The 25,266-nt window shown below is 39.7% G+C and overlaps 1 protein-coding gene across 1 annotated transcript; it reads right to left on the bottom strand.

Moving 5' to 3' along the window:
- Nucleotides 1-110: 110 nt before the first annotated feature.
- LOC133869360 (lecithin-cholesterol acyltransferase-like 4) lies at nucleotides 111-25,076 on the bottom strand. The gene is made up of 11 exons (XM_062306338.1): nucleotides 24,609-25,076; nucleotides 22,660-22,751; nucleotides 22,191-22,309; nucleotides 18,593-18,728; nucleotides 18,379-18,430; nucleotides 17,528-17,628; nucleotides 9,926-10,105; nucleotides 9,144-9,301; nucleotides 8,919-8,973; nucleotides 8,652-8,705; nucleotides 111-641 (listed from the first exon to the last, which is right to left on the bottom strand). The coding sequence occupies exons 1-11, from the start codon at nucleotides 24,850-24,852 to the stop codon at nucleotides 225-227; spliced, it is 1,608 nt and encodes a 535-aa protein (XP_062162322.1). The 5' UTR covers nucleotides 24,853-25,076; the 3' UTR covers nucleotides 111-224.
- Between the last annotated feature and the right edge of the window lie 190 nt (nucleotides 25,077-25,266).

The following is a 25,266-nucleotide window of genomic DNA, read 5'->3' as shown; positions in this document are numbered from 1 at the left end:
TGCCAGATTTTCTTTGGACTTGTTATGACTTGATGGTTGGTATAATTTGAGAGCTATTACTGATCATAAAAACCTAAATAAGTTAATTCCGAGCAGGCTCCCAAGAAAGGTTTCAATGAATTGCAACTTCATTAGAATTGTTTCTGTACAAATAGATTTACATATCATACATATGCTGTGCTGTATATACAGAGTTCAATAAAACGGTTCAATTGCAAACCAATTTAGGCATCAACTGACACGCTGATGGCATTCAGCTCAACATGCTGCTTCCCCTCACTTTGAGGGTGAACAGTAATGGTAGCACGAGCCTCGGCCCGTGAAGAAAGTTCGTCTCCCTCATGAGAAACAGATATGGAGCTCACCAAAGGCTTTGAATCACCCAAATTGTCACCCTCACCTTGGTCTTCTGTGATGATTTCCCATTCTTCCTTGAGCGATGTTACTTGTAAGCCTTTCTCCCTGTGCCTTTCCATTTCAAATGCAGTGGGTAAAATCACATAATCATTTAGAGGGTTGTAGTAAGGGTCTGAATCTGCCTTCAGCCAGTGCTTGAGAATCCGAAACACATGGTGGTCACACAGAATCCCTCGATGCTCGCCGGGGACTCCAACCCTTGCTTCTGCGTTGAGCCCATCTGCCTGAAGGAAAAGGAAAAAAAAAAAAAAAAAACCCCTTACAAAGATTATCTCACAATTCCCAACCAAAAAATAAATCAGGAGAAAGCCATACTTAAATGAGTACAGCAGCCACATGACAACATAGCTAAAATTATCATAGCTCACATCGACACGTTGTTCTTAACTGAATCCTAGACAATTACAACCATCAAAATTTCGACAAAGTTTTCTCGTTTATTTTCTCCACGTACATAATTCTTGGAATTTATAAAAGCTAAATAATAGTTAGCCAAATCTTCTTATATAATAGCTGAAACTGAGCAACCAATTAGTTATCCTGCATGCAGCTTTAACAACCAATTAGTTATCCTGCATGCAGCTTTAACAATGCTATTTTCCTCTCTAATATAAATCATTGATATTTTAAAGCAATTCAAAAAATAAAAATTCTTCATCCTTTGTTTATTATTCTCAGATTTTGAATACAAACTAAAACTTGATCAACTCTCTGTTTATCTATCCCTAATGCTTATGACAATTTTTTTTCCTTTTCTTTTTTAGATAATTTTTCTCATAACAGGCTCTTTAGCATGGTAATGAGATGGAGTGTTGGTCGTATATTAAAATCTGATCAACTTTTCTCTTTCTCAATAGAAATTAATTTATAAGAAAAGTAAGAATGCTTGAAAAACAAAAGAAATAAATCATATTTTTTTTTTTTATAAGTAAATGAAATTTTATAAAAGCGTAAGGCGCCCCTCTAAGTACACTGGAAGTATACACAAGGAAACGCCTAAGAAGGCAAAGAAAAACGAACAAGAAAATCAGAAAAGCTAATTCACACGGGAGACAAAAAAGCCTCCGTCCAAAGATACAACGTATGAAAAAACGAAGCAACAGAATTCTCCAAGTCTTCAAAACACCTAAAATTTTTCTCCTTCCAAACACACCAAAGAATGAAAATAGGCACCATCTTCCAAACTGAAGCACTCCTTGACCTACCCCGCCTTCCACCAACATGCAAATAAATCGACAACTCTCCTAGGCATAACCCAAGACATAACCTAGGTGGGTCCCTTCCAAGAAAGGGGTGTTCAAGGTTAAGTCCTATTTTAGCTCCTTGGCCGGCTGTGAGGGCAGTCATTTCCCTTGGAAGAGTGTGTGGAGGACTCAGGCTCCTTCGAGGGCAGCATTCTTTGCGTGGTCGACAGCCCTTGGAAAGATTCTTACAGCGGATAATCTCAAGAAGTGAAAGATCATCATTGTGGATAGATGCTACTTGTGCAAAAGAGACGGAAAAACTATAGACCATCTTCTTCTTCATTGTGATGTGGTACTTTGTGTCATTTTGTCATAAGACAGAATAACTTTGATAAGAACCTGGCACAAATCAGATTCTTAGTGCCCTCCAATAGAAAATGGACACGTCAATTTATCACACCAAATGAGAATAACACAAAACACAGGATTTTATCCCTTCTCCTCAAGAAATCAATCACAAAACCCCATTTCTCCCATTAAAGAGAAAAGAACCCCACCAAGCCACTGCCCACACCACCGCCAAACCCACCAAACATAATTTTAAAAACACCAAACACTGCAAATCCGAGCAACCAAAAAATCAAAATACCCAAAATAATTTCCTCCCATCAACCACTAAAAATCAGTAACCCAACCAACATAGCCACTAAAAACAACACCCGAACCGATCATCCCTTCCATACAGCCATCAAAATACCCATCCCACACTTCAACCGAAACTACCATCCACAACAACAATCAAACTTCACAACAAAATGAAATGTTTGGGGTTTTTAAAATTGTGTTGGGCTAGAAGCACTCTAACCTTTTTTCAAAATTCAAATCCTCCGCCTTCTCCCTCTCTCCGCCTTCTGTGGCTGATCCAGGGGAGGAGGGAAGAGCTTGGTCTCTTCCCCTCTTCCCTCCTCCCTTCTCTCCTCTTCTTTCCTCCCATCCTCTTCTTTTTTCTCCGTTCTAGTTTTTCCTCTCTGCCTCTGGGTTCTAGGGTTCTCTTTTTCTTGGGTGTAGTAGTTCTTATGTGGTTGGGTTTCTCCGGCTTCTTCTGGTCTCATCCGTCGTCGGCATTTCTGTGGATGGTAGTCGCGCCGTCGTGCGTGGGTTTTGGTTCTTTTGCATCATGGGGTGTAGATCTACTGTGTTTGGGTCATACTACTAGTGCAGGTGCTTCACCGGAGGCCTCGCCGTCGTATTCCGGCGTTCTCCGTCGTTAGCACTGCTGCGGGTAGCCGTCACGTGCCGTCCCGGCGCACGTGACTGAGGGATTTTTTTGAAGATTGGGAGTAAGATCTACGGTGTTGGGGACCTCTTCACTGCGCACGCGCCTCTCCGGAGCTCCTTCCGGCTGATTCCGCGCCGTCCGATGGGTTCCGGCTGATTCAGAGTCTTGCCGGAGAGCGTGGCTTCATGCGCCACCGCATATTGTTCAACGCGCCATTGAGTTTGCATTTCGGGTTTGTTTTATATTATGGGTTTGCATTTCAGTTGTATTTTGGGTTCGTTTTGTATTTGGGTTGTTTTTCTGCTGTTTTTTGGTTTTGTGGGAGGGCTGTTCGGTTTCCTAGTGGGTTTTCAAGGTTTGTTCGGTTGGGGTGCTTTTGGGCAGCTTTGGTTGATCCTTGTGGGCAAAGTTGGGTGTTCCTTGTGGGTTATAGGGTTGGGTGGGTTGTGGGTGCTTCTTGTGGGTTTTAGGATTGGTATTGTGTTTTGAGTTTTATTGTATTATGGGGGGTTCTATTGTATCTTGGGTGTTTTATGGGGGGTTTCTATTGAATCTTGGGTTTTATTGTATTATGGGTAGTTACTTTATATCTTGGGTGTTTGATGAGGGTATCTTTTGTATCTTGGGTTTTATTGTATTATGAGGGTTACTTTGTATCTTGGTTGTTTGATGGGGGGTTTCTATTGTATCTTAGGTGTTTGTTGGGGATTTCTTTTGTATTTTGGGTTTCATGTGGGTTTTGGATGTTGTGGGTATGTAGTTTCTTGTGGGTTTTCTTATGGGCTAGCTGAGTCGCTCCTGCGTATACTTCCTGTATACTTAGGGGCGCCTTATGCTTTTTTAATGAAATTTTCTTACTTATAAAAAAAAATGATTTTGGGTGACCGAATAGGAGAGAATTTGTGTTGGGCTGTGGATTTTTGGGTGGCTGGAAGGAGGTGATGGAATTGGTGGTTTGCCTTGGATGGGTGTTTCAGTTTCTATCCTCCAAAGAATGAATACCGGTGGATAAGAACCCAGCAACCAAAACTTACCCATGGTGGAGAGCTCTCAAAGGAACCGTTGGTGGGGTTCAATGGCTGTCGGTGGCGCTAGGCGGTGGGGCGTCAATTGATTTCTAGAGGATAATGGGTTAAAATCGTGTGTTTTTTTCTTCCTTTCATTTGGTGTGATAAAACAACGTGTTCATTTTCTATTGGAGGGCACAAAGGACTGGATTTATGCCACATCCCTATAGAAGTTATTCTTATAAATATGTATTTATTAATGCAAAAAATCTTAGTCTAGCATGAGCGCAATATAAACCTAGTGCTATTTACACTTTGCTTTGTACGTTGCGAGTCCTATGTATGCTACAAACATTTTATCTATTCCGGTTGATCTTTACCGGTCAATGTTTCTTGCAAAAAAAAAAATGTGAGGATATATCATTATTCACCAAAAATACCTTACATATTCCCAAGGATGGACCCGATAGGGAGCTAAAGGGCATTTTATTTTATAATTATATTCAGCCCACCTTAAATAAATATCCCGGTTCTGTCATGTTCCAAGTAACACAGATGTTGCTAAAGAAAGTCAGGAGCTGTATCATCCAAGCACTACATCTTAAAGCTTGATCATGATCCTTAGGTCTTACTCAAATAACATATATTTTCCTGATAATTACTTACTTCCAATTTGTCCTTTACACCATATAGAGGTCCAAACAAATTGGTTAATATTTTTCCTTGCCACCCTCCCTTTACCACCCTCCCTTCACCACCCTCCTTTTTTTTCATTCTCATCTCTAACATAAAATAAACCATTTAATTAGGATCTAGGATCAACAAAGCCTCTTGGCACACTAATTTTTTCATTTTTACTTTTATTTTTGCCTATATAATTTAGTTCATAGATTTGCATCAGATGGAGCGGTGCTTCTCTGTGGAAGCCAAACGTTTTTCCTTTCCAGCGAAGGCTGAAGTGCCGAAACTGCGCTTGGAGGAGAGGAGAAAGGGGTTCTACGGGTTCATAGTTTTTGGCCATCAAGGTTCAGCTTGGCTGTTGGCTTCTGTAGAGGAGGCCTTGAAGGTTTCAGCGAAGGAATTCGTCAAGTACTTCCGGGAGGATGTGAAAGTATTGATGATTCGAGGGGGTGAGAACAAGTCTGGCTGCTGCCTAGAGGTGGAAGTCTTCGCTGAGGGTGGTCGAAAAGCGGCTATTTGGCTCCCTGAAGGCCGTGAAGGTTGGGGCTGGGCTCGGGTTGTGGGGGTACTGCGGAAGATGATCAATTTCCTCGGTCCCAAGGATCGGACAATGGGTTCTGAGGCGTTTTCTTTGGAGGGGACTCAGATAAGGGGTGTCTCTTCCAGTCGGCTAGGCGGGTCTCCTCCAACGTATGTGGCTGTGGTTCGGGGGGAAGTTGTCTCTCACGGCACGCATGCTGGGTTGCAGGGTTCGGATGGAGAACTGTGTGGGTTGGACCTATTTCCGGTGTCATGGTGTAGGGTGGTCGAAGACGGGAGATCGGCGGTGAATTGCTTTGACCTGGAGGAGCAACCGCACGGGTCGACGGAGAAGTCCACGCCTCCAGTATGGTCAGGGAGCTCTTCGTTTGATCTGCTGGACAAAGGTTTACCTTGTCGTCCGCTGGGTAAGAAGAAGCATGTTGTTTACTCTGCACGAGGTCCATCTCGTTTGAATTCAAATTTGCATACGTGGACCAGGATGCTCCTCAGCTTTAAATTGGCTTTGGGCCGGGGCTCTTGGGAATCTTCTAGGCTGGTTTGCTGGGTCTGGTTCAGGCCTCAAACGGAAAGGGCTTCGGTTGGGTTGCTTCTTGCCGAAAATCAAAACCAAAGCATCATTTCAGACAGAAACTTCCGACGATGCGGGTTCCGTGTTGACGGTCGTTCTGGGCTGCTCTCTTCGGCCGGAGACAACATCGCCGATAGACTCTGGGTTGATTCCGGGGTTGTCTTCTTCCGGGGGTGGGCCTAACTGTCAAAAACTTTTTTCCAGCTGGAGATGTGGGAATGGGTTGGACGGAGATTCAGTCGGAGATTTCGTCGAGGAGAGAATCTGGGGTGGTTCTGGGGCTGTCATCTTCCCGGAGTGTGTCGAGCCATCTGCCTCTCGTTCCAGCGGTTGAATCCGTCACGCTGCCTAGTCCCAATGCTTCTGTCCTTCTGTCTAGCAACTCGGTGTTGGTGCCGGGTTGACTCAACCTTTCTTCCCTTTTCCTTCTCTCTCAGGGGCGGCTGAATTGGGTGAGAAGATTCGTTCTTCTCTCCCCACGGTACAGTCTACTAAACCTTTCCAGAGCTATTACCGAAAGGCTAGGGATCTCAGGGAAGGTCACTCAATGAAGTGGAATGAGGGGTTGTTAGCAAATTCCCTGGCTGCTTCAAAGACGCCTATCTATTCTGCTAAAAAGGAAGTAGCTGCAATGCCTCCGTTGTAGAATTTTGTGGGATCTGCAAAGAAGGGTTTCCTTCGAAAGGGGTTCCTCAACCCTCGCCCGACTGCGATAGCCCCTACACTCAGTGAAGTGGAATGAGGGGCTGTTAGCAGATTCCCTGGCTGCTTCAAAGACGCCTATCTGTTCTGCTAAAAAGGAAGTAGCTGCAATGCCTCCGTTGAAGAATTATGTGGGTTCTGCAAATAAGGGTTTCCTTCGAAAGGGGTTCCTCAACCCTTGCCCGGCTGCGATAGCCCCTACAGCGTCTCATGAGGCCAAGGATGTTGGGATGATAGGGCTTTACTCCCCACCGGGAGGTCGCATCATTCCTTCATCCGTAGAGGACAATGGTTTTTCTCAATCTCAGGATTGGCCTGTCGGGTATGATCTTAATGGGGAGTTAGTTGTTTGGGAGAAGGATGGTGATTTTTGGGATGGGTTGCCCTTAGACTGGTTGTTGGACGGGGTTCAGGGCGAGGAGTCTTTGGCAATCCTTGATGCCATGGAAGATGAATTTCATCGGGACAAGATGATAGCACGTCAAAAGACCAAAGGAAAGAGGGAGCTTTTGAATTTGAAAAGTTCCATTAATTACGGCATTGCAAGTGCTCCCTCTAGGCGCGGGAAAGGCAAGGCTCTCATGTAGTAGGGTTTTGTGCCCTCGTGGGTTTAGAGGATTTCGGGTTTTAGGGCTTTGCCTCCTTGTGGGTTTTGCTGGGTTCTTTTGTGGGCTGTTCTCGGGTGATCCTTTTGGGCTTTAGGGTTTTGTTGGGTGCTTTTGGTAGGTTGGCTTTGGTCGTTTCTATGTATACTTCATGTGTACTTAGGGGAGCCTTACGCTTTTTCTAATAAAACTTTTCTTACTTATCAAAAAAAAAAAAAAATGAAAGCATTAGTTCATAAATCCTACCAAATAACAATGACAGAGTAATGAGAATATGTGCTTTCACTAATTAAATAAGAAACACAAGAAAAAATGCAGTAAAATCATAAATGTGATACTTCAACGAGTACAAAAATCAACTGTTAAAGCTGCGTTGAAGAGGTCATCCATATCATCAATTGATAACAGATTGAACAGAAAATCTGGCTCTGTCATTGTTATTTGGTACAAGATTTGCACACCTTTGCCTACAGGTGGGTTGGGAGTTCACAATTTCATCCAATTCAATCGAGCTCTCTTGGGTAAGTGGTTGTGGAGATATGGTAGGGAGAGAGAGGCTTTATGGCGATTGGTGATTGATGCCAAGTTTGAGAGTTTAAAGGGGGGGTGGTGTTCGAAAGAGGCTTCGGGTTCATTTGGAGTAGGTGTATGGAAGCATATTAGGAGGGGGTGGGAGGAATTTCGTAACTTTGTTCGGTTCGAACTGGGGAATGGATCAAATATTAACTTTTGGCAAGATAGGTGGTGTGGGGATAGATCCTTGGAGCAATGCTTTCCAGCTCTTTTTAGTATAGCAAGGAATAAAGATGCGACGGTAGAAGATAATTTGGTGGTTCATAATGGGGCTATTCAGTGGAATGTTCTCTTCACGAGACATATTCAGGATTGGGAGGTGGATATGGTCATTTCTTTCTTCGATCGTCTATACTCCAGTTCGGCTCGGCATGGGGAGGGTGACAGGATAGTGTGGAATCCCTCTAGAAAAGGTCTATTTGAGGTGAGATCCTTCTACAAAGAGCTTATTAGGAAAGGTGGCCCTGTTGTCCCGTGTTTCCCTTGGAAGAATATTTGGCGTGTTAAGGCTCCAACTAGGGTGGCCTTCTTCGTTTGGTCAGCTGCTTTGGGCAAAATTTTGACGCATGATAACTTGCGTAAGAGGAAGGTGATAGTAATTGAGTGGTGTTGTTTATGTAAAAAGAGTGGGGAGTCTATTGATCATTTGTTGCTTCACTGTGAGGTAGCCCAGGCTCTTTGGAGCTTTGTCCTTACCTTATTTGGGGTCGAGTGGGTTATGCCACGTACGGTGTTGGAGTTGCTGAGTTGTTGGGGGGCGGCGTTTGGGGGTGCTCTAGCTATTGAAGCTTGGCGGTTAGCTCCTTTATGCTTGCTGTGGTGTATTTGGAGGGAGCGGAATGCTAGGCTATTTGAAGATGTAGAGACATCTATGGTGGAGCTTCGGAAGCGGTTGCTCAATACTTTATATTCTTGGATAGCGCCCCATCATAGTTTGAGTTCTTTTACTTATGTAGAATTTTTAAATTTATTCCCTGCTCATCCCTGTTAGGGGTTCTCTTGTATACTTCCCGTGTATAAGGGTTGCGCCCCTTTGCGCTTTTTATTATAATTGCAATTACTTATCAAAAAAAAAAAAAAAATCTGGCATACCTTGGCTGACTCAGTCGGAACTGTCCCATCACCATCAACACATACATATGTAGGCTGAAATTATGCAAACACAAGTTAGCTTTCTTAAACAAATAGCCAATTATAGCAAGAAAAATGAAATCATATTAATTGATCACATATTTGATCCAAATGAAACATGTATCTAATATACCAAAACAGGGTGAACCACAGCAAACTTGCATAACATTTTTGAAACTAGGAGGTACAATGGCATCACAATGAGAACATTCTGCAGTAGATAATGACCTGGAAAAATTGCAGTTGCTGCAAATCTGTAACTGGAGCTTCCGCACTTCCATAGCTGCATTGAAAAATAGATTTTGTAATAAAAAGAACCCAACTCACTAGCAAAAGGAAGTAGCTGCATATTGGTTGTTATAAGCTTCAATTCCACAATAAATATATAGCTGTAGTTTCCAAGTGGCAAAAATAGTTAGTGAGACTTCATCTCAAGGTCAATGAATATATTACCAGACACTATGGGGTGTCTCAAGATTGGTCGCATATATATTGTAGAATTTAACTTTAGAAGGAACTTTAGCACACGATAAAACCCCACGTGTTTCATTAGCCCATTTCAAGATCTCCAAGTTGAATGGTAGGGCAATAATTCCACCATCATAATTGACCTGGAATTGAAATACACATAAAGTCCAGTAAGCCATATAAGTACTCTTCATCAAGAATCAGCATAAGGCTGAATAAGAATAAAAAAAAATAAAAACATTAAAAGCACATAGTGGCAACCAAATCTTCAAGTTGAATTATTTATCAGAAGAAACACCTGAAAAATTACATGTTCAATCACTTGTTGACATAACAGAAAATACAGTGTTTATGAGACAACTAAAAATTCTCAAATCAATTCAACTCAACTTCACTTAAGCCTTGATCCAAATTAATTGAGGTTGGCTACATAGATCTTTCTACACCACTCTGCACTAAGGCCTTCCCTAGTACCTCTCTAACAATCATGTTTTTACTTAGAACTCCATTTATGTCATACCTTATTGCCATATCCTTTTGCATAGCCGGGCCAAGCCCGGGTGAAGGACAAGGGTTGCAATAGGTTGACAGCCAGCATAGGGCTTATGTCACATGTTATGAATATGGATCCCACAGAATGTAACAACTAGAAAACTGAATATTAAAATTTTGAATATTGTAAAATTGCTCCAAAATCCAAACATGATGACTTGCTTAAAGTTCCAAACATTAGTGATCTGCACTTGACACAAGAGTTAATAGCTTACCGTGTTAGCTGAAAGAGCTTCCTTAAAAATTTCTATACTTTCAGCTGGGGGATAAGACTCCAGAATAATATGAGAGTTCCCATCTTTGTCCAGCTTTTTTCTCCAGATCTCTAGAAGAGGAATGTGTTGCCAATGAAAATTCGAACTCATCAATTCATATATTGATGGACATTCAATCAGCTGAAAAAATTGCAACATGTTATTAAGAAGTCATCTCTAAAAGAGTGCAACTACTGCATACTAGAATCAGAAAATCTAAAAGACAAATATTGCCAGATGCTTAAATTTTCAGACAGATGTTAATATATAATGCTTATGACAAAAGAAAATGAACAGCAATAACCAAAACGTCAACAATTTTTATATCCCTGCAGGCCCACACATAATAGAGTGAACGGCACAGTCAGTGACTGAAAGCAAAGGGTGTGAAAGAACAAATTTCTGAGACAGGGTTCATAGGCAGAGAGTTATAAACAAATACTCCCTTCCATCTCAAATTGTTTCTCCACCTTAGAAAGTCACTTTTTAAGGAGACATCTTTTATATTGTTATCTTTGAATTTGAAAAAAAAAAAAAAAGAAAGAAAAGAAAAGAAAGAAAGAAAGAAAAAAGAAGAGGGTGGGTTCAAAACCACACTCTCTAGCTTAAACTCATGCAAAAGCGAGGAGCAAAGGGCATTGACTTTTCGAATAAGTTAAAGGGCATCTTAGGAAAGTTGTTGAAAATGTACTTGTTGACTCTCCATAGTGGATATATTTTAGGATATCCTGAAATGGAATATACTGGAGAAAAGATATGGGATGGAGGAAGTCGAAAGCATATACACTAACCAATGTCATCTAGCAGTACATTGCCCTGCTTGAAGTTTTTAGCATTCATAAACTTCCTTCTTTTTTTTAAAGTAATCGCAAATTCATTAAAAAGTGCAAAGGCACAACTAAGTACACATGAAGTATACAAGAGAGGCACCTAGCGAAAAGCTACAAAAATGTCTTTTTTGATAAGTAATAAACTGGTTTTATTAAAAGCGTAAGGCGCCCCTAAGTACACCGGAAGTAAACAAAAGAAAGCACCTAACTAGAAAGTGAAAAACGAATAAAAAATCACCAAAACTAAGCGATAAAGGGGACACAAAAGCCACTGTCCAAAGATACAAGTAAGAAAAAACGAAGCTAAAATATCCTCCAAATCCTTGAAACACTTATTATTTCTTTCCTTCCAAACACACCAACGAAGACATGTCAACACCATCTTCCAAATCGCAGCACTCCTCGGCCTTCCAGACGTCTACCAACAAGCAAACAAGTCAAAGACTCTCCTAGGCATAACCCAAGACAAACCAAAACGAGTAAAGAGAGTACTCCACAGAGCGTAAGCCACATCGCAGTGAAGAAGGCGATCCACCAATTCCCCATTTCTCTTGCACATGCAACATCTATCCACCAAAATAACATACCTCTTCCTGAAGTTATCCAATGTAAGGATTTTACCTAGAGCCGCCAACCACGCAAAATAAGCCGCCCTTGCAAGAGCCTGAGTCTGCCACACACTCTTCCAAGGAAAGTGACTCCCCACAGAGCAAGCCAAAGAGCTAAAGAAAGACTCAACCTTGAACAAGCCTTTTTTGGAGGAGACCCACCACAGCCTATCTTCACTACCTCTTCTTACACTGACTGAGTGCAATACCTAGAAAAAATAAGCAATAACATCCACTTCTTAGTCATGTGCCTCTCTAGAAAAGCTCACACTCCATTGATTAGAACCACCCAAGAGCTTAAAATTATCTGCAGCATAAGCATCCTTTGCACGAGCAACACCAAATAAAACAGGAAAAGCTTTCTTAAGAACTGTATCCTCACACCACATTATGCCAAAATTTGGTCCTAACCCCATCTCCCACCTCAAATCTAGAAAAGCCTAAAAATGTCTCCCACCTTTTCCTGATGTTCTTCCACAACCCTACAGGTTCAAAGGAGCACCAACCTCCCCATAAACTGCCAAACTTGGAGTCCACCGCAATTCTCCACCAGGCTTCTCTCTCAATCCGATAACAACACAACCATTTGCCTAACAAGGCCCGGTTGAACATCACCAAATATCTAATACCCAGTCCGCCCTCTGAAATTGGGGTACAAACCTTAGACCAACTCACCAAAAGTGATATTTGAACTCATCACCAATCCCCCCCCCCCCCCCCCCCAAAAAAAAAAAAAAAATGTCTCATCGTAGTTCTCAATGCAAGCACCTACACGAGAGGAAAAAGAGAAAAAATACGTGGGTAAGCTGGCAAGGATATGCTCTTGATAAGGGTGACTCTAACTCCCTTGGAAAGGTATAACATTTTCTAGCTGGCCAATCGACGTTCAATCTTCTCGATAACACCGTCCCTAATATGAATAGATTTATAGGAAGCCCCCAACAGAAGACCTAGATACTTCACCGGCAAAATGGCAACCCCACACCCTAAGATATCGCCTATTTGATCAACATCGCCCACAGGAATTAAATCTGACTTGGCCAAATTAACCTTCAAGGCCAAGGCAGCTTCAAAAAAAAAAAAAAAAAAAAAAAGACTTCGAAGACAGTGCAACTAAGGAGGAGCATTGCAAAAAATAAAGTATCATTGACAAACACCAAATGAGAGAAAGTAGCATTGCCGACTTTGAAGCCTTCAAGCAGACCCCCACTAACCGCAGCAGAAATCATTCGACTCAAAGGCTTCATTACAAAAACAAACAACAAGGGTGAGGGAGGGCCATGCTACTAAAAAAAACCATTAGGAGAACCATTTACCAACATTGAAAATCTCACAGAGGAGATACAATGAGCTATCCAAGAGCACCATTTTCCCCCAAAACCACACCTCAGCACATACAAAAGAAACTCCCAATTTACATGATCATAAGCTTTTTCCAGATCCATTTTACACATGACACCAAGCTCCCCAGATCTTAATCTACTATCAAGACATTCATTTGCAATAAGAATCGGATCAAGAATTTGTCTCCCCTTGACAAAGGCGCTTTAAGATTTGGAAATGACCTCCAAAACCGTCTTCAATCTATTTGCTAAGACTTTAGCAATGATTTTGTAAATTCCACCCACAAGACTAATAGGCCGAAAATCTTTGAGAGCAATAGCATCTGGAATTTTTGGAATAAGCAAAATGAACGAAGCATTAAGGCTCTTTTCAAAACAACCTCCATCATGAAAATCCCTAAGCACCTCCTTAATGTCCCCCCTTCAAAACATCCCAACATGCTTGGAAGAACACCATAGAAAAGCCATCAGGACCCAGCACCTTATCTCCAACCATGGCTAACACTACCTTCCTAACCTCCTCCTCAAAAGCTCTCTCCCACCAACTGGACTCAGACTCCAAAATAGAATCAAATGAGATACCATCCACCAAAGGCCTCCACCTACACTGCTTGATAAAAAGCTTTTGGTAGAACTTGACGATGTGCACGCTGATTTCTGTCTGATTTGAGGATTGAGTGTCGCCAATCAATAAGGAGTCCAAAGATTTGTAACTTCTATTTGAGTTGGCTATGGAATGAAAAAAATTTAGTGCACTTATTACCTTCCTTTAACCACAACACCCTAGATATCTGACAACCTCAGCCTTTCTCAAAAGCTCCTCCTCCCCTAAGGCCCTACTTTCTTCAATAACATCGAAGGACTGAAGATCTTCAATAAGATTCCTCTTGTTTCTCTTACGTTGCCAAACGCCTCTTCATTCCATTTCTTCAAATCCAGCTTCAAAGCCTTAAGCTTACGAGCTAAAACAAAACTAGGTGAACCTTGGAACGAATAATAATCCCACCATTGTTTCACCAGACCCATGAACCCTTCTACCTTGAGCCACATATTTTCAAATTTGAAAGGTCTACTCCCTCTTGAAACATCACCACAATCAATGAGGATTGGAAAGTGGTCTGAATAAAGGTGAGAAAGCCTATTTTGAGAAACCAAGGGAAACCGAACTTCCCAATCATGGGAAACAAGAAAATTATCAATCTTAGACCACACGGGAGGATCATGAGATATCAACCAAGTAAAAGAGCAACTAGCAAGAGGGAGATCCATGAGGCCCTGATCAGCAATAAAGTTAAATAAATCCGTCATAGAAGAACAAAGACGAGCCTCACCAGATCTTTCGCTGGGAAAGTGTGTTACATTGAAGTCTCCCCTTATGCGCCACGGCAAGTTCCACCAACTACAAATGCCAGCCAATCCATCCCAAAGACGTCTACGATGACATCCAGAATTCGAGTCGTAAACACCTGCAAAGGCCCAAGCAAAATTATCCGCAATGTTCTTGAAAGAGACTGCAAGGGTGTACTCCCCCACACTTATCGACCTTCTCCACCACCCTTGTGTCCCACATTATTAGGATGCCTCCTAGGCCCCACTGGATTCCAAGGAACACCAGTCTATATGATTGCATCTCCATAAGCTGTGCACAACGTTGCGCAATAAACTATGAAGCTTAGTTTCTTGAAAGCAAATAACATCCACCTTCCAATCTCTGAGCAAATTACTAAGGCCCCATTTGGTAACCCCCCTCCCTTCAAGTATGAGAGAAATTTTTTTTTTTGAGTGGTTGTAAAAAATGATTGATGTGATATAAAGTATAAATAATTTATATGGAAAAGTGAACAAAATTTGTATTGTAGTGAGTTTTTTTATTTAAATAGTAATAAAAAATTGTTGATGTGATACAAAAAGTGAAAAAAGTTAAGAATGTTTAAAAGTTGATGTTTTTTGGGAGAAGTGAAAAGAAGGGAAGGGGGGGGGGAGGGAGTTGCCAAACAGGGCGTAACCCTTAGATGTTTTATCCTCTTGTTCAACCCCCTCATGTTCCAAGAAAGAATTTTTGGCTTCATAACACAACTGGATGACCTCTCGCCTTCCTTTTACCATGGCTTGAACACGAGCATCTAGCATCGTAATTGACTGAACTCTTCAAATTCTTTTTTTTTTTTTAATAAGTAGAGAATTTTATAAAAAGCATAAGAGCGCCCCTAAGCATACAGAAGTATACAAAATGACACCAAAAAAGGAAAGAGAGGGGAAGGGGAAAAACACCCGAAAAACCCAAACAAAAGGAAACCCAGAAACTCATACAAAACCAGCCCACAACCCTAGAGACTAAGACATCACATTAGGCCGCTTTGCCTTGCCCCGGCTAGAACCAAAACCTCTGGCACAATAATTAATCGAGCACTCTAGGTTCTCTCCAAATTCTTGACCTCCCTCTTACCCTTCATAGCACTACTCGACCAGTCACCCAACACTTCTAGACGACGTTCTCTCTTCGCGCAACGCACTATGCTAAAGCTTCAATTTGCCTTCTTAAATCTTCAATCATACTGATAACTAGTTGTTAATCAAATGCAGCATTCTGATTTGGTGGAGGATCTGGTCCACGAGGTTGGCTCTTTCTCCTTGGTGGCATCTTGCATATCCTTAGAGAAAATGTCCCAAATCTCCACTCAATTCGTCCGGATCAGAACTTGCTCTAATACCAACTAATGCAATTCCAAATATGAATGAGAGAAAAATCAGATAGCTTTTTAATTAGCAAGAACACCCAAAATCAATCCCTCGGCATAAAGGGAGAGAAAAGATTGTATGTTTTTTTTTTGATAAGTATGGTCCAACTGAGTTCAACCGAACGGGCCTTATTGGATTCAGGTGCAAGAAAAGATTGTATGTTGGCTGAAAGTTTATTCACTTTTCTTGCGAGGGGGGGGGGGAGGGGGATGTTGTTACAACTTCGAAAAGCTCTTAAATAAGACAATAAGTTGCTGCCCTAACTAGGACGCGATCACAACCACTAATACAAATCTAATCTAACAGTTCTAAATCTGTCCTGCAGTAGTTACATGCCTAATTAAAAAGTGACATGACTTATTACATAAAAATTAAAGACACAAACTAACAACTAAAATCACCCGGATGTCTAGGCTTCCTTTTAGTGTTCCTATTTGGATGATCTTGTTAATAAAAAGTCTCCTTCCATATGCTTTGCATCAGAAACAAATTGTCTTGTATTAGCATGATTTATAACTCAATGCACTCCATTGCCAAGTAACTTAGTTACAGATTACTCATTTGAAAAAAAAAAAAAAAAAAATCAATTTAAAAAGGTAATTTTGGAATAGAATGGGGATAACTTTCAACCCAAACAATGGATACTTTTCCATAGGGATGTAATCGAGCCGAGCCGAGTCGAGTTCGAAGATTTCAAGACTGGCTCGTTTATGAGTCGAGCCTAAATAGTTGAGTTCGAATTCGAGCCGAGCTAAAAATTACATGTTCAAGCTCGGCTCGTTTAAAACTCGGGCGAGCTCGAGCTCAAGCTCGAATTCGTTGAAAACGACATTCGAGCCGAGCCAGGTTACTGGACAAGCTCGGCTCAACTAGAGCTCGATGTAAACTATTAAATTTTTCAATGAGTGATCAAAGCAGAATTCAAGCACAAATTTATGAACAACCTCTATGCATTTATTAATAACATAAATATATAATATGTAAGTATATAAGGCATATTATAAAATATGTTACATAACTATAGTTTATAAGTAACAAATTAATAATATGTTATTATATATAACTACAGAGTATAAACAATAGTATATGTGTAATGTGAACATATAGTAAGTCTAATATATTCTATATAATTAAGTAACTATAATATAAGTATAATATATAACTATTGTTAACCATGTGTGATGTGATATATGTATTTATATATATATGCTAACTATTTAATATTGTTATATTGTTATATACTAATTATTAATAACATAATATGTTAATTTAACATACTAAATATTGTTATCAAAGTATTATAATTAATATGTAATACTATATATATTATACTATGTTTACTATTTACTAATATATATGTAAGATATGAATGAGCTAACGAGTCGAACTAACGAGTCGGGCGAGCGAACTGGTCGAGCTTTAAACGAGTTGAGCTTGCGAGCCCCTATCGAGTTTTGTCGAGCGAGTCGGGTATGTATCACTTACTAATCGAGCGGGTTTCAACAGTAACGATCGAGTTTCTACAGTATCGAGCTCGAGTTCGGATCGAGCTAAACCGAACAGGTATCGAGCGAGCTGTCGAACGGACTGGCTTATTTACATCCCTACTTTTCCATTATGTCATCCATATGCCTTATTGGCTAACTGAAGAACCTTTGACACTTGAAACTGAACAAAAACTACAAGTCTTAGTGTATTAGTGCAAAAATTTAGCTGAACCTCTCATCTTGTAATACAAAGCATAACTGTAAGTATACAAAGGCCTAACCCATACATACATTTTTAAATTAAATTCCAGCTGCACCAATGTCATACTGAGGTGAAAAAAAAAAAAAAAAAAAAACCAAGGAAAAAATACCGATAAAAAGATTCAGATAGAGAGCCATATGATTTAGGCATTCTAGGCAGAATATTGAACAGTAGGATAAAGGTGACAGGTGTAAAATCTGATAGTCATAAACCAATATACCCCAATGGTACAAACAATAAAGGGAAGCCCTAACAAACATGTAAATTGAAAGGCTAAGAGAAATGGACTCATACCAGCTGGTGCATGCTCCATTTTGATATAAAAAAGTTCTGTTCCCACCCTTCCACAAATGACATTCCATTCAAAAAGGTCGATGTAACATATCCAGGTGCACCTGTGGGACAATTTCACACAATGCCTCAATGGAATTACAACTTCACTGGCACAAAAGTTCTAAAACCAAAGTCAACTTCCGAGTCAATTCTATCTCACCAATTAAAGATGCAGAGATAAAAATTAAAAGCAACACATTATAATGGAACTACCATAAGTTTTTAGAAGTTCAACCCAGACTGTCAAATTGATTGAAGATTTTAAAATTTAAACCATGGCAATAATTTTACAATTGGTAATATCAACATCTGAGAATTAGTGAAAAGAGCAGTTCAGCTAATGGTCCTACAAAAGACATCAAGGTGATCCTACAACATCAACTATTACTCACATTAACTGCTAGTAGTATGTACAATATGTTTAAGAATAGTTTGGATCTCAGAATATACAAATCAGTTACCAACAACATGCTCCAAAGATATCTTATTTAAATGCCATATGCAAGTTCAGTAAGAGAAGCATGACTGCTTACAGCATTATACACCTTCAGGTATTCAGCCTTTTTATTTTTCTCTTTCGGATGACATGCCATATTTGAACTTTAGGCAATAAATGGGCAAGTACGTGTGGAGGGAAGTCATGCCCATACAAAGAAGGAAATATTGCGTGTTGCAAAGTTATGAATTTTGTTAAATTCAATAAAACAAAGTTCCTCATTTCTACATCTTCTATCAAGGTAGGAGTTGCAGTTGCAGTCTCATAACTGCTATTATTATGCTCTGCCGTGTTCAAATTACATATGATCACTTACCCTGAAATGGTGCTGCAATTGCAATCCAATTCTTCACATATTTCTCAAAAATCTGCAAAACAACATGCATAAAGTTGTAGGATTTAGCTAGCAGGAGAACTGAAGCACCAACTAAGAAAGAAATAACCATAAACCCATGGAAAGGGAGATATGAGATGGGAAATGAGAAAAGGAATAAGAATAAGTCAAGAAACAAGAAAATACTGATTCTTACATCACTATGCAGGCACATAAAACATTTCACCAGAAGGCCCCCCATAGAATGACTAATGATGTTTATCTTCTTCCCTCCAGAAGCATTATATGCCAACTCTAGTTGTGCAGCTAACCGCTCCAATGTTTCTGGCAACCTAAAGAAAATCAAAGCATAAACATGTTGAAGACATTAGCTTGAGAATAGACAAAGATCCTCATGCATCAGGAAGCCAACACCCAATCAACGGAGAATATTCTATAAACAGATTTTACGATTTTCTTATAAAAGAAAACATATTGAATTTTTATGTCCACCTCAATTCACCTATCTGAATGTTTTCTTCGCAAAACAATATACTACTTAAAATATTCCTTATGCCATCTGGCGAAATAGCTCTTGAGGTCCAAAAAGAACAAATAAGCAAAATAAAAGAAAAGGCTGGTATACAATCATGTATCTACAAGATCGGAGAAAATTTAATGTAGAAGAGAATTCCATTTCGAAAAACATACCGTAGAAATAAAAATTAAAAAAAAAAAAAAAAAAAAAAAAAAATAACAACAACAACTACAAGCAAGTTTGAACTATAATTACCACGATATCAAGATTTTATCTTTCTCCGGCACCCAAAGATGAAAATCCAGCATCATAAAGAAAAAGAAGTTGAAATACTATCAGGATGCTTTAAACCGCGACAATAGATCATTGAACTACACACATTACCAAAATAAATTTATTCCCATTTGATATTTAATTTTTCTCATCGTTAGAATTCTCCTGGTTACGGAGAAAAAGGAAGCGGATTCGTATTTACATATATGAGAATTATATAGGAATAACAATAATCTAGGATTACTTTTTGAAAAAAAAAAAAAAATAGATTTGTTTGGAATAATAAGAATATTACAACAACAAAAAAGAAAAAAAAAAAAAAAAAAAAAAAAAGAATATAACAATCAGAATGCTCATGAAGAAAGAACCGCAATAAATGCAAAGAGGCATCTTTCACCCAGTAACCTAGGGTTTGAGCCAAGATTTCTAGATGGATGGGGTAAGGTATTATTACATCTGCCATATAATTTAAATGAGGGAATTGTCCTCTAAAAATTGATATATTGGATGAACGAATCGTAAATTGTAAGATCTTACAATTTGTGCCCCTTCTAAAAAAGATATTAATCGTAAAGAAAATGGAATTTCCTCAATGACTGCAAATCCTTGTTATATAATTTGGGAATACAAATTCTCATGCTATTTGACTCGGACTTGTTCTAAAAAAGTTGAGGCCTTTCGAATTGTTTGTTGACACTAACTGAACTTATTTCAATATTGGACCTTGGACATATAATAGTTCTGAATCAAATCTTTTTAGAAAGAAGATCTTTTGTCTCATGGTAGCCTGCTCTTGTTCCCTTACAGAATTTTCATTATTTAGTTAGCCATACACTTCACATATTTCTAGCAATTCACATGGCATCATCAAATGATACACATCTAGGATAAGAATCTACAACGTACTAGAACGCCCTTGTTGAAGGCTCCGGCTCTTGCTTGAACACGTCGTTGGCCGCTGATCTCTCTTCGCTTGTTCCCGAGGGATTTGCAAAACGAGCGGTAGAAGCTGCGCATTCTCTTCTGTTGCCGGCAGGGTCTAGGCCAGTTTCTTTTGCTCCAGAGTCTTCTATGTGCGCCTCATATCCCGTGCAAGCCTCTGTGTTTCCATGTATGTCATTGCCGGCGATCTCTGGTCTTATTTTGGCGTTTTCTAGGTCCCCTTTTGCGATAGCCTCCTCTGCCTCTGCTCCACCTCCAAAAGCAGTGAGTGCCTCCTTTGGGTGCTCGGGTTTGGATTCTAAGGGATTTTCTCTGGCACTCGACTTTTCTAAAGTTGGGTCAAATCCCTTTGGTGTCTCTTCTTTGGGGGCGGCTGCGTTGGGAGAAAGGTTCTGCTTTTCTCTTCCAGTAATGTCAGAGTGTGGGGCTCCCATCTACCCGTCCGAGTCCAAATCGATGCTGAGATATCACCGGAGGAGTTAAGGCAGCACGTCCAAAGACCAAAGGTAGCAGGGAAGTTTTGAATTTGGTAAGCTCCATCAATTACGGTGATTCTAGCATGTCCTCCCAGCGTAGGAAAGGCAAAGCGCACATGGTGTAGAGTTGGGGTCTTCCGATGGTTTTGGGTTTGAGGGCTTGGGTTTTTTAAGGTTGTTGGGTTTTCTTTCTTGTTGTTGGCTGCTTTGGTAGTTTCTCTATATACTTCATGTGTACTTAGGGGCACCTTATGTTTTTTTAATAAAACCTTTATTACTTATCCAAAATAAAAAATAAAAATAAAAAAAAGATATCACCGGAGATCGAACGTAGGCAGAGGTGCTCAGATGGATGCTTCTCTGTTTGACGAGGCTGTGATAGCTCTCAATGCTCCGACGATGCTATTTTTGGGTGCTTCTTCTCAAGCCTTGGGCGGGACCATGGTCCAGTCCTCGCCGAAGCTAGGTGGGGGAGTGGTCTCCTTCGTCTAGCTTTCTTCGGCGAGGCTTCCTTCTCCCGAGTGTTCCCTCCCCTTTGAGTGGTTGCGCTTCTCCAATCGCTGAAATGGGTGTGAATTTCAAGTCGGATGGCCTGATCCAATCTCAAAAGTGGCCAATAGGATTTGGCCCGTCTGGAGAGATTGTTGTGTGGGATCAAGGGGATGAGATTTGGGTTGGGGAGGAAGGAGACTCCCCTTACCCCTTGGGTGTCTGTCCTCCCGACATGCCCTTGGATTGGGTGTCGGATGGTGTTGAGGATGAAGATCTGTCCTTCGCGATTTTGAATGCCATTGAAGAGGATTTCCATCGGGTTAAAAATGGTGCACGTCTTAAGATCAAAGGAAGGAGAGAGGTGTTGAAAAGCTCCATTAATTACGGCAATGCAAGCGTACCCTCTAGGCGAAGGAAATGAAAGGTTCAAGTGCTGTAGCGTTGGAGTGCTCCTTATGGGTTTCGGGTTGAAGGGCTTAGGTCCTTGTGGGTTTGTTTTGGGTTTTTTTTGTGGGCTGATTTGGTTGTTCTGTGTGATGCAAGCATGCCCTCTAGACGAAGGAAAGGAAAAGCTCACGTGCTGTAGCTTTGAGTGCTCCTTGTGGGTTTCGAGTTTAAGGGCTTAGGTCATTGTGGGTTTGTTTGGGTTTCTTTTTGTAGGCCGGTTTAGTTGTTCCTATGTATACTCCCTGTGTACTTAGAGGCGCATAACGTTTTTTTAATAAAACATTTCTTACTTATCAAAAAAAATATTGCTTAGGGGCTAGTGACTGTAAAGAAATTGAACTACCAAAAGACAATATTGGAAAAAAAAGAGTTGCCATGGGCCAGCTTGACCTCTCACAAGGTTTTATCAAAGAAGATCAGATCATTTTAGAACCTTCAAGACAGGAACTATGAAACTCATGCTGTGCAATGGAAAGATAAAGTTTGTAAAAAGTCCCAAAATATGTGCACAATAAAATGTTGGATACTTTTCCTTGTTTCTTTGCTGGTCAGGTAATCACAGAAGAGGATTCTCTGAATTTTCCTGATTTCCTTCCATACCTTTTAAACATAGTAGCGTTTAACAAAATGTGCAGTTTAGCATGTACCTGTTGCTTTGGCGGAAATCGTACCCAAATCCAAAAAGCGTTTTTCCTTCTTGAAAACCCCACTTGATCATTTCAACAATCATGTCGTGGAAATAATAGACACAATCACGTCCAATTATCTGCATGAAACAAACATTAGAGGAAAGTCATCAGTAATCCACTTCTTTTAATGATAAACCAAACCTGATGAGGAACATATGATGGTGCTATCATTATACTTAAGACACAGAGATTAGATCAAAAGCTAAGTTACAACTTGCAAGAAGCATTTTTCAACCATTTTTTATTCGAACCAGAACTTTACTATAGTAATGATACTACTACTTCAAGGTTTCAAACAAATGTCAAGAATAAGGCACATATATCCAAAAAAAAAAATGTATAAAAGCAACAAAAATAGTAAGCTATTCAACTGCAAAGCCTATTTTGTTGTTAAATATGTAATATGAATTCTTGATACATAACGCACCATGTCAGGGTCCAGGACATCAATTGCATACAGTCCAAATCTGTCTTCAGGGACCATAATACTTGACTTTGGATCCAAAGACACAGTTTTACCTGTTTCACATAATAAACATCATTATTCAAGACCAGAAATTTTAAAGTATGGGATCATTAGAAAAGAAAGCCCAAAAAATATAACCAAGAGCCTAGTAGCCCCTGAACAGCTCACCCTTTTTTCTCTCATAATAATAGTAGGCTCATTTTAATTAAGACTTTTTTTTTTTTTGATAAGTAAGAGTAATATCATTAAAAAACGCAAAGCGTAATCAAGTACATATGGAGTATACAAGATAGGCGGCTAAGAAGAAGAAGAAAACAATGCAAGGAAAACATTAAAACTAAGCTCTTTTTTATCTCACAATAGTAGGCTCATTTTTATTAAGACTAGTGGAACGCTCTTAAACTATCTGCCATTCCTATTTTTTGCATTCGATTTTCTCTTCTCTATTAAGCATACAAGCATTGCAGTTATGTAAAGTGTAATCAAAATATACAATCAGACACTGAACATTTCCATGCAGTTGCATAGAAGCATTTTTAAACTTCCTCACCACACTAGACCCTCAACCTAGAGAGCATCCTAATAAGGATACATGTGCTATACTCATGAATAATAAACTAAATAAGAGGTAGTATTTACCTGGATGTTATGATGCCAAATTCTTAGTAATACTATAACATTCAAGTTAGAGCTCATAGGTCTTGTGAATTTACTGCAATGCCTACTTTATATGAGCTGCAGATGGCAATGGCAGAGTCCATATTTAGAGAACAATTACAAAATGAGAACACCATTGTCTTGCAGCTTAACACATATATATTTTGGTCAGGGCTTTTTGTTTTATTTTTTTAATTTGGCTAGAGCTGTGTACCCAAACAATGAATAGACGTACACATCCAGGAAAGCAACAATTCAACCTGGTTTGAGCCGGTTTTCCAAATTTCTTAACTAGCACATAAATTCACAAATTGGACCAAATCCATTTTCACACAAAAGAAATTTCACTTATTACACCAAAAAATCCATAACCTTGATACCTTGAACCCTGGGTTTGTAGCTATATACTTAATTAACTGTAACACAATTCATAATGGTATAACCACCAAGAGACCTCGAATAATTTCGATTTTGACGAAGGATTTAAAGAGTTGAGACTTTGGTCCATATCCAGCATATCAAAAAGGATTTAAGAAAGGGAAAAAAAACAAGGCGAGAGAGAAAGAGAGAGAGAGAGAGAGAGAGAGAGAGAGGTTGGAGAGATCTTTCTTTTGGGGAGAGAACAAAGCAGGGAACTTAAAAGAAAAAATGAAATATTAATATCCAGATCAGAAAATTCGTGTACGATCCAAATGGTTGCCAAGACGATGAGGGAAAGAGAAAGGTACAAGTTTGAAATGGTACATGTTTCCATCTTGAGGACTTTTCTTTTTCGTGGTTTTGCACATTTGGTACCGCAAAGCTGAAACCTCTGCTCACTGAGCCTAAACTAAATCCCTTTTATTTAACTGAGTTGAGTTCCATTTTTTGTGAAATCTAAAGTCTAAGATCTCAATCACAAGCTTCCTTTTTTTGCTTCTTACATAACGCTAAGAGAAAACACAAGATTCAACATCATTTTCATTTTTCTACGGATTTTTCAAACAACAGAACAAGGATTACCAATATCATAAACAGAAAAGCAACTTCAATTCAAGCAACAATTATGATCATATTTTCGAATATATAGCTATTTAAAGTAATAATAACATCAGATATATATCAGCGGAAGGATGAAAACTTGAAATCTCCAACCAAACTCCAGACCGAAACCCCAAAAACTGAAGATCCTTTCCTCCACTTTCTCAGCAACCAACCACAGGTCTAAGAAGTTAAAAACTCGAACGAAAAAAAAAAAAAGAGGGAAAAAATACCGGTAGAAGGATCGAAGCGAGACCAAAGCTTGGTCCGGCACTTGTAGTCCGCCCCAAAAATCCGAATCCAAACCCGCTCCTCCTTACCATTATCGTCACTCACAGCCTTAAGAATCGAGCCGGCGACGCCCGGTACCAACAAAACCGGGTCGAGATTCGGGTCCACGTGCGGCTGGGGCTTCTTCCTCAGAAGCTTCAGCCAGAGCTCCACCGATTGCACGATTTCCTCCAACAGCACGGCCATTCCAAATCAGAGCCCTTAATCAATCGAATCAATGTGTGGGTTTGTGAATCAGATTGCTCAGAGGCTTTGAGGCTTCGTGAATCAGATTGGTTAGGGGTTTGTGAATCCAATTTTGAGGAATTGGAGGAGGAAAGGAAACAAAACCAATCTTGAAGACGATACGATATCGGGGTTTGTCCCTCTACGTTGATGGTGATTGTTATGTAATTGTGTCTGTTTTAATGTCCAAATTTGTTTTTTTCTTAATCTAAATTCAATTTTAATTATCCTAAGAGTTCTTGTTTATTTTAAAATAAATATTAACTTTTTTTATTTTTTTTATTAAACAAAAAATCACAAAATCATATAAATGGGTAGGGCTTTGATTTTGTGTGTTTTATTTTTTATTTTTATTAATTAATTAATTAATAATTA

Source organism: Alnus glutinosa, chromosome 5, assembly GCF_958979055.1.
Source record: "Alnus glutinosa chromosome 5, dhAlnGlut1.1, whole genome shotgun sequence".
In the NCBI taxonomy this organism is placed as follows: domain Eukaryota; kingdom Viridiplantae; phylum Streptophyta; class Magnoliopsida; order Fagales; family Betulaceae; genus Alnus; species Alnus glutinosa.
The sequence above is the reverse complement of the archived record's forward strand: the minus strand, read 5'-3'. Positions and strand labels throughout refer to the sequence as shown.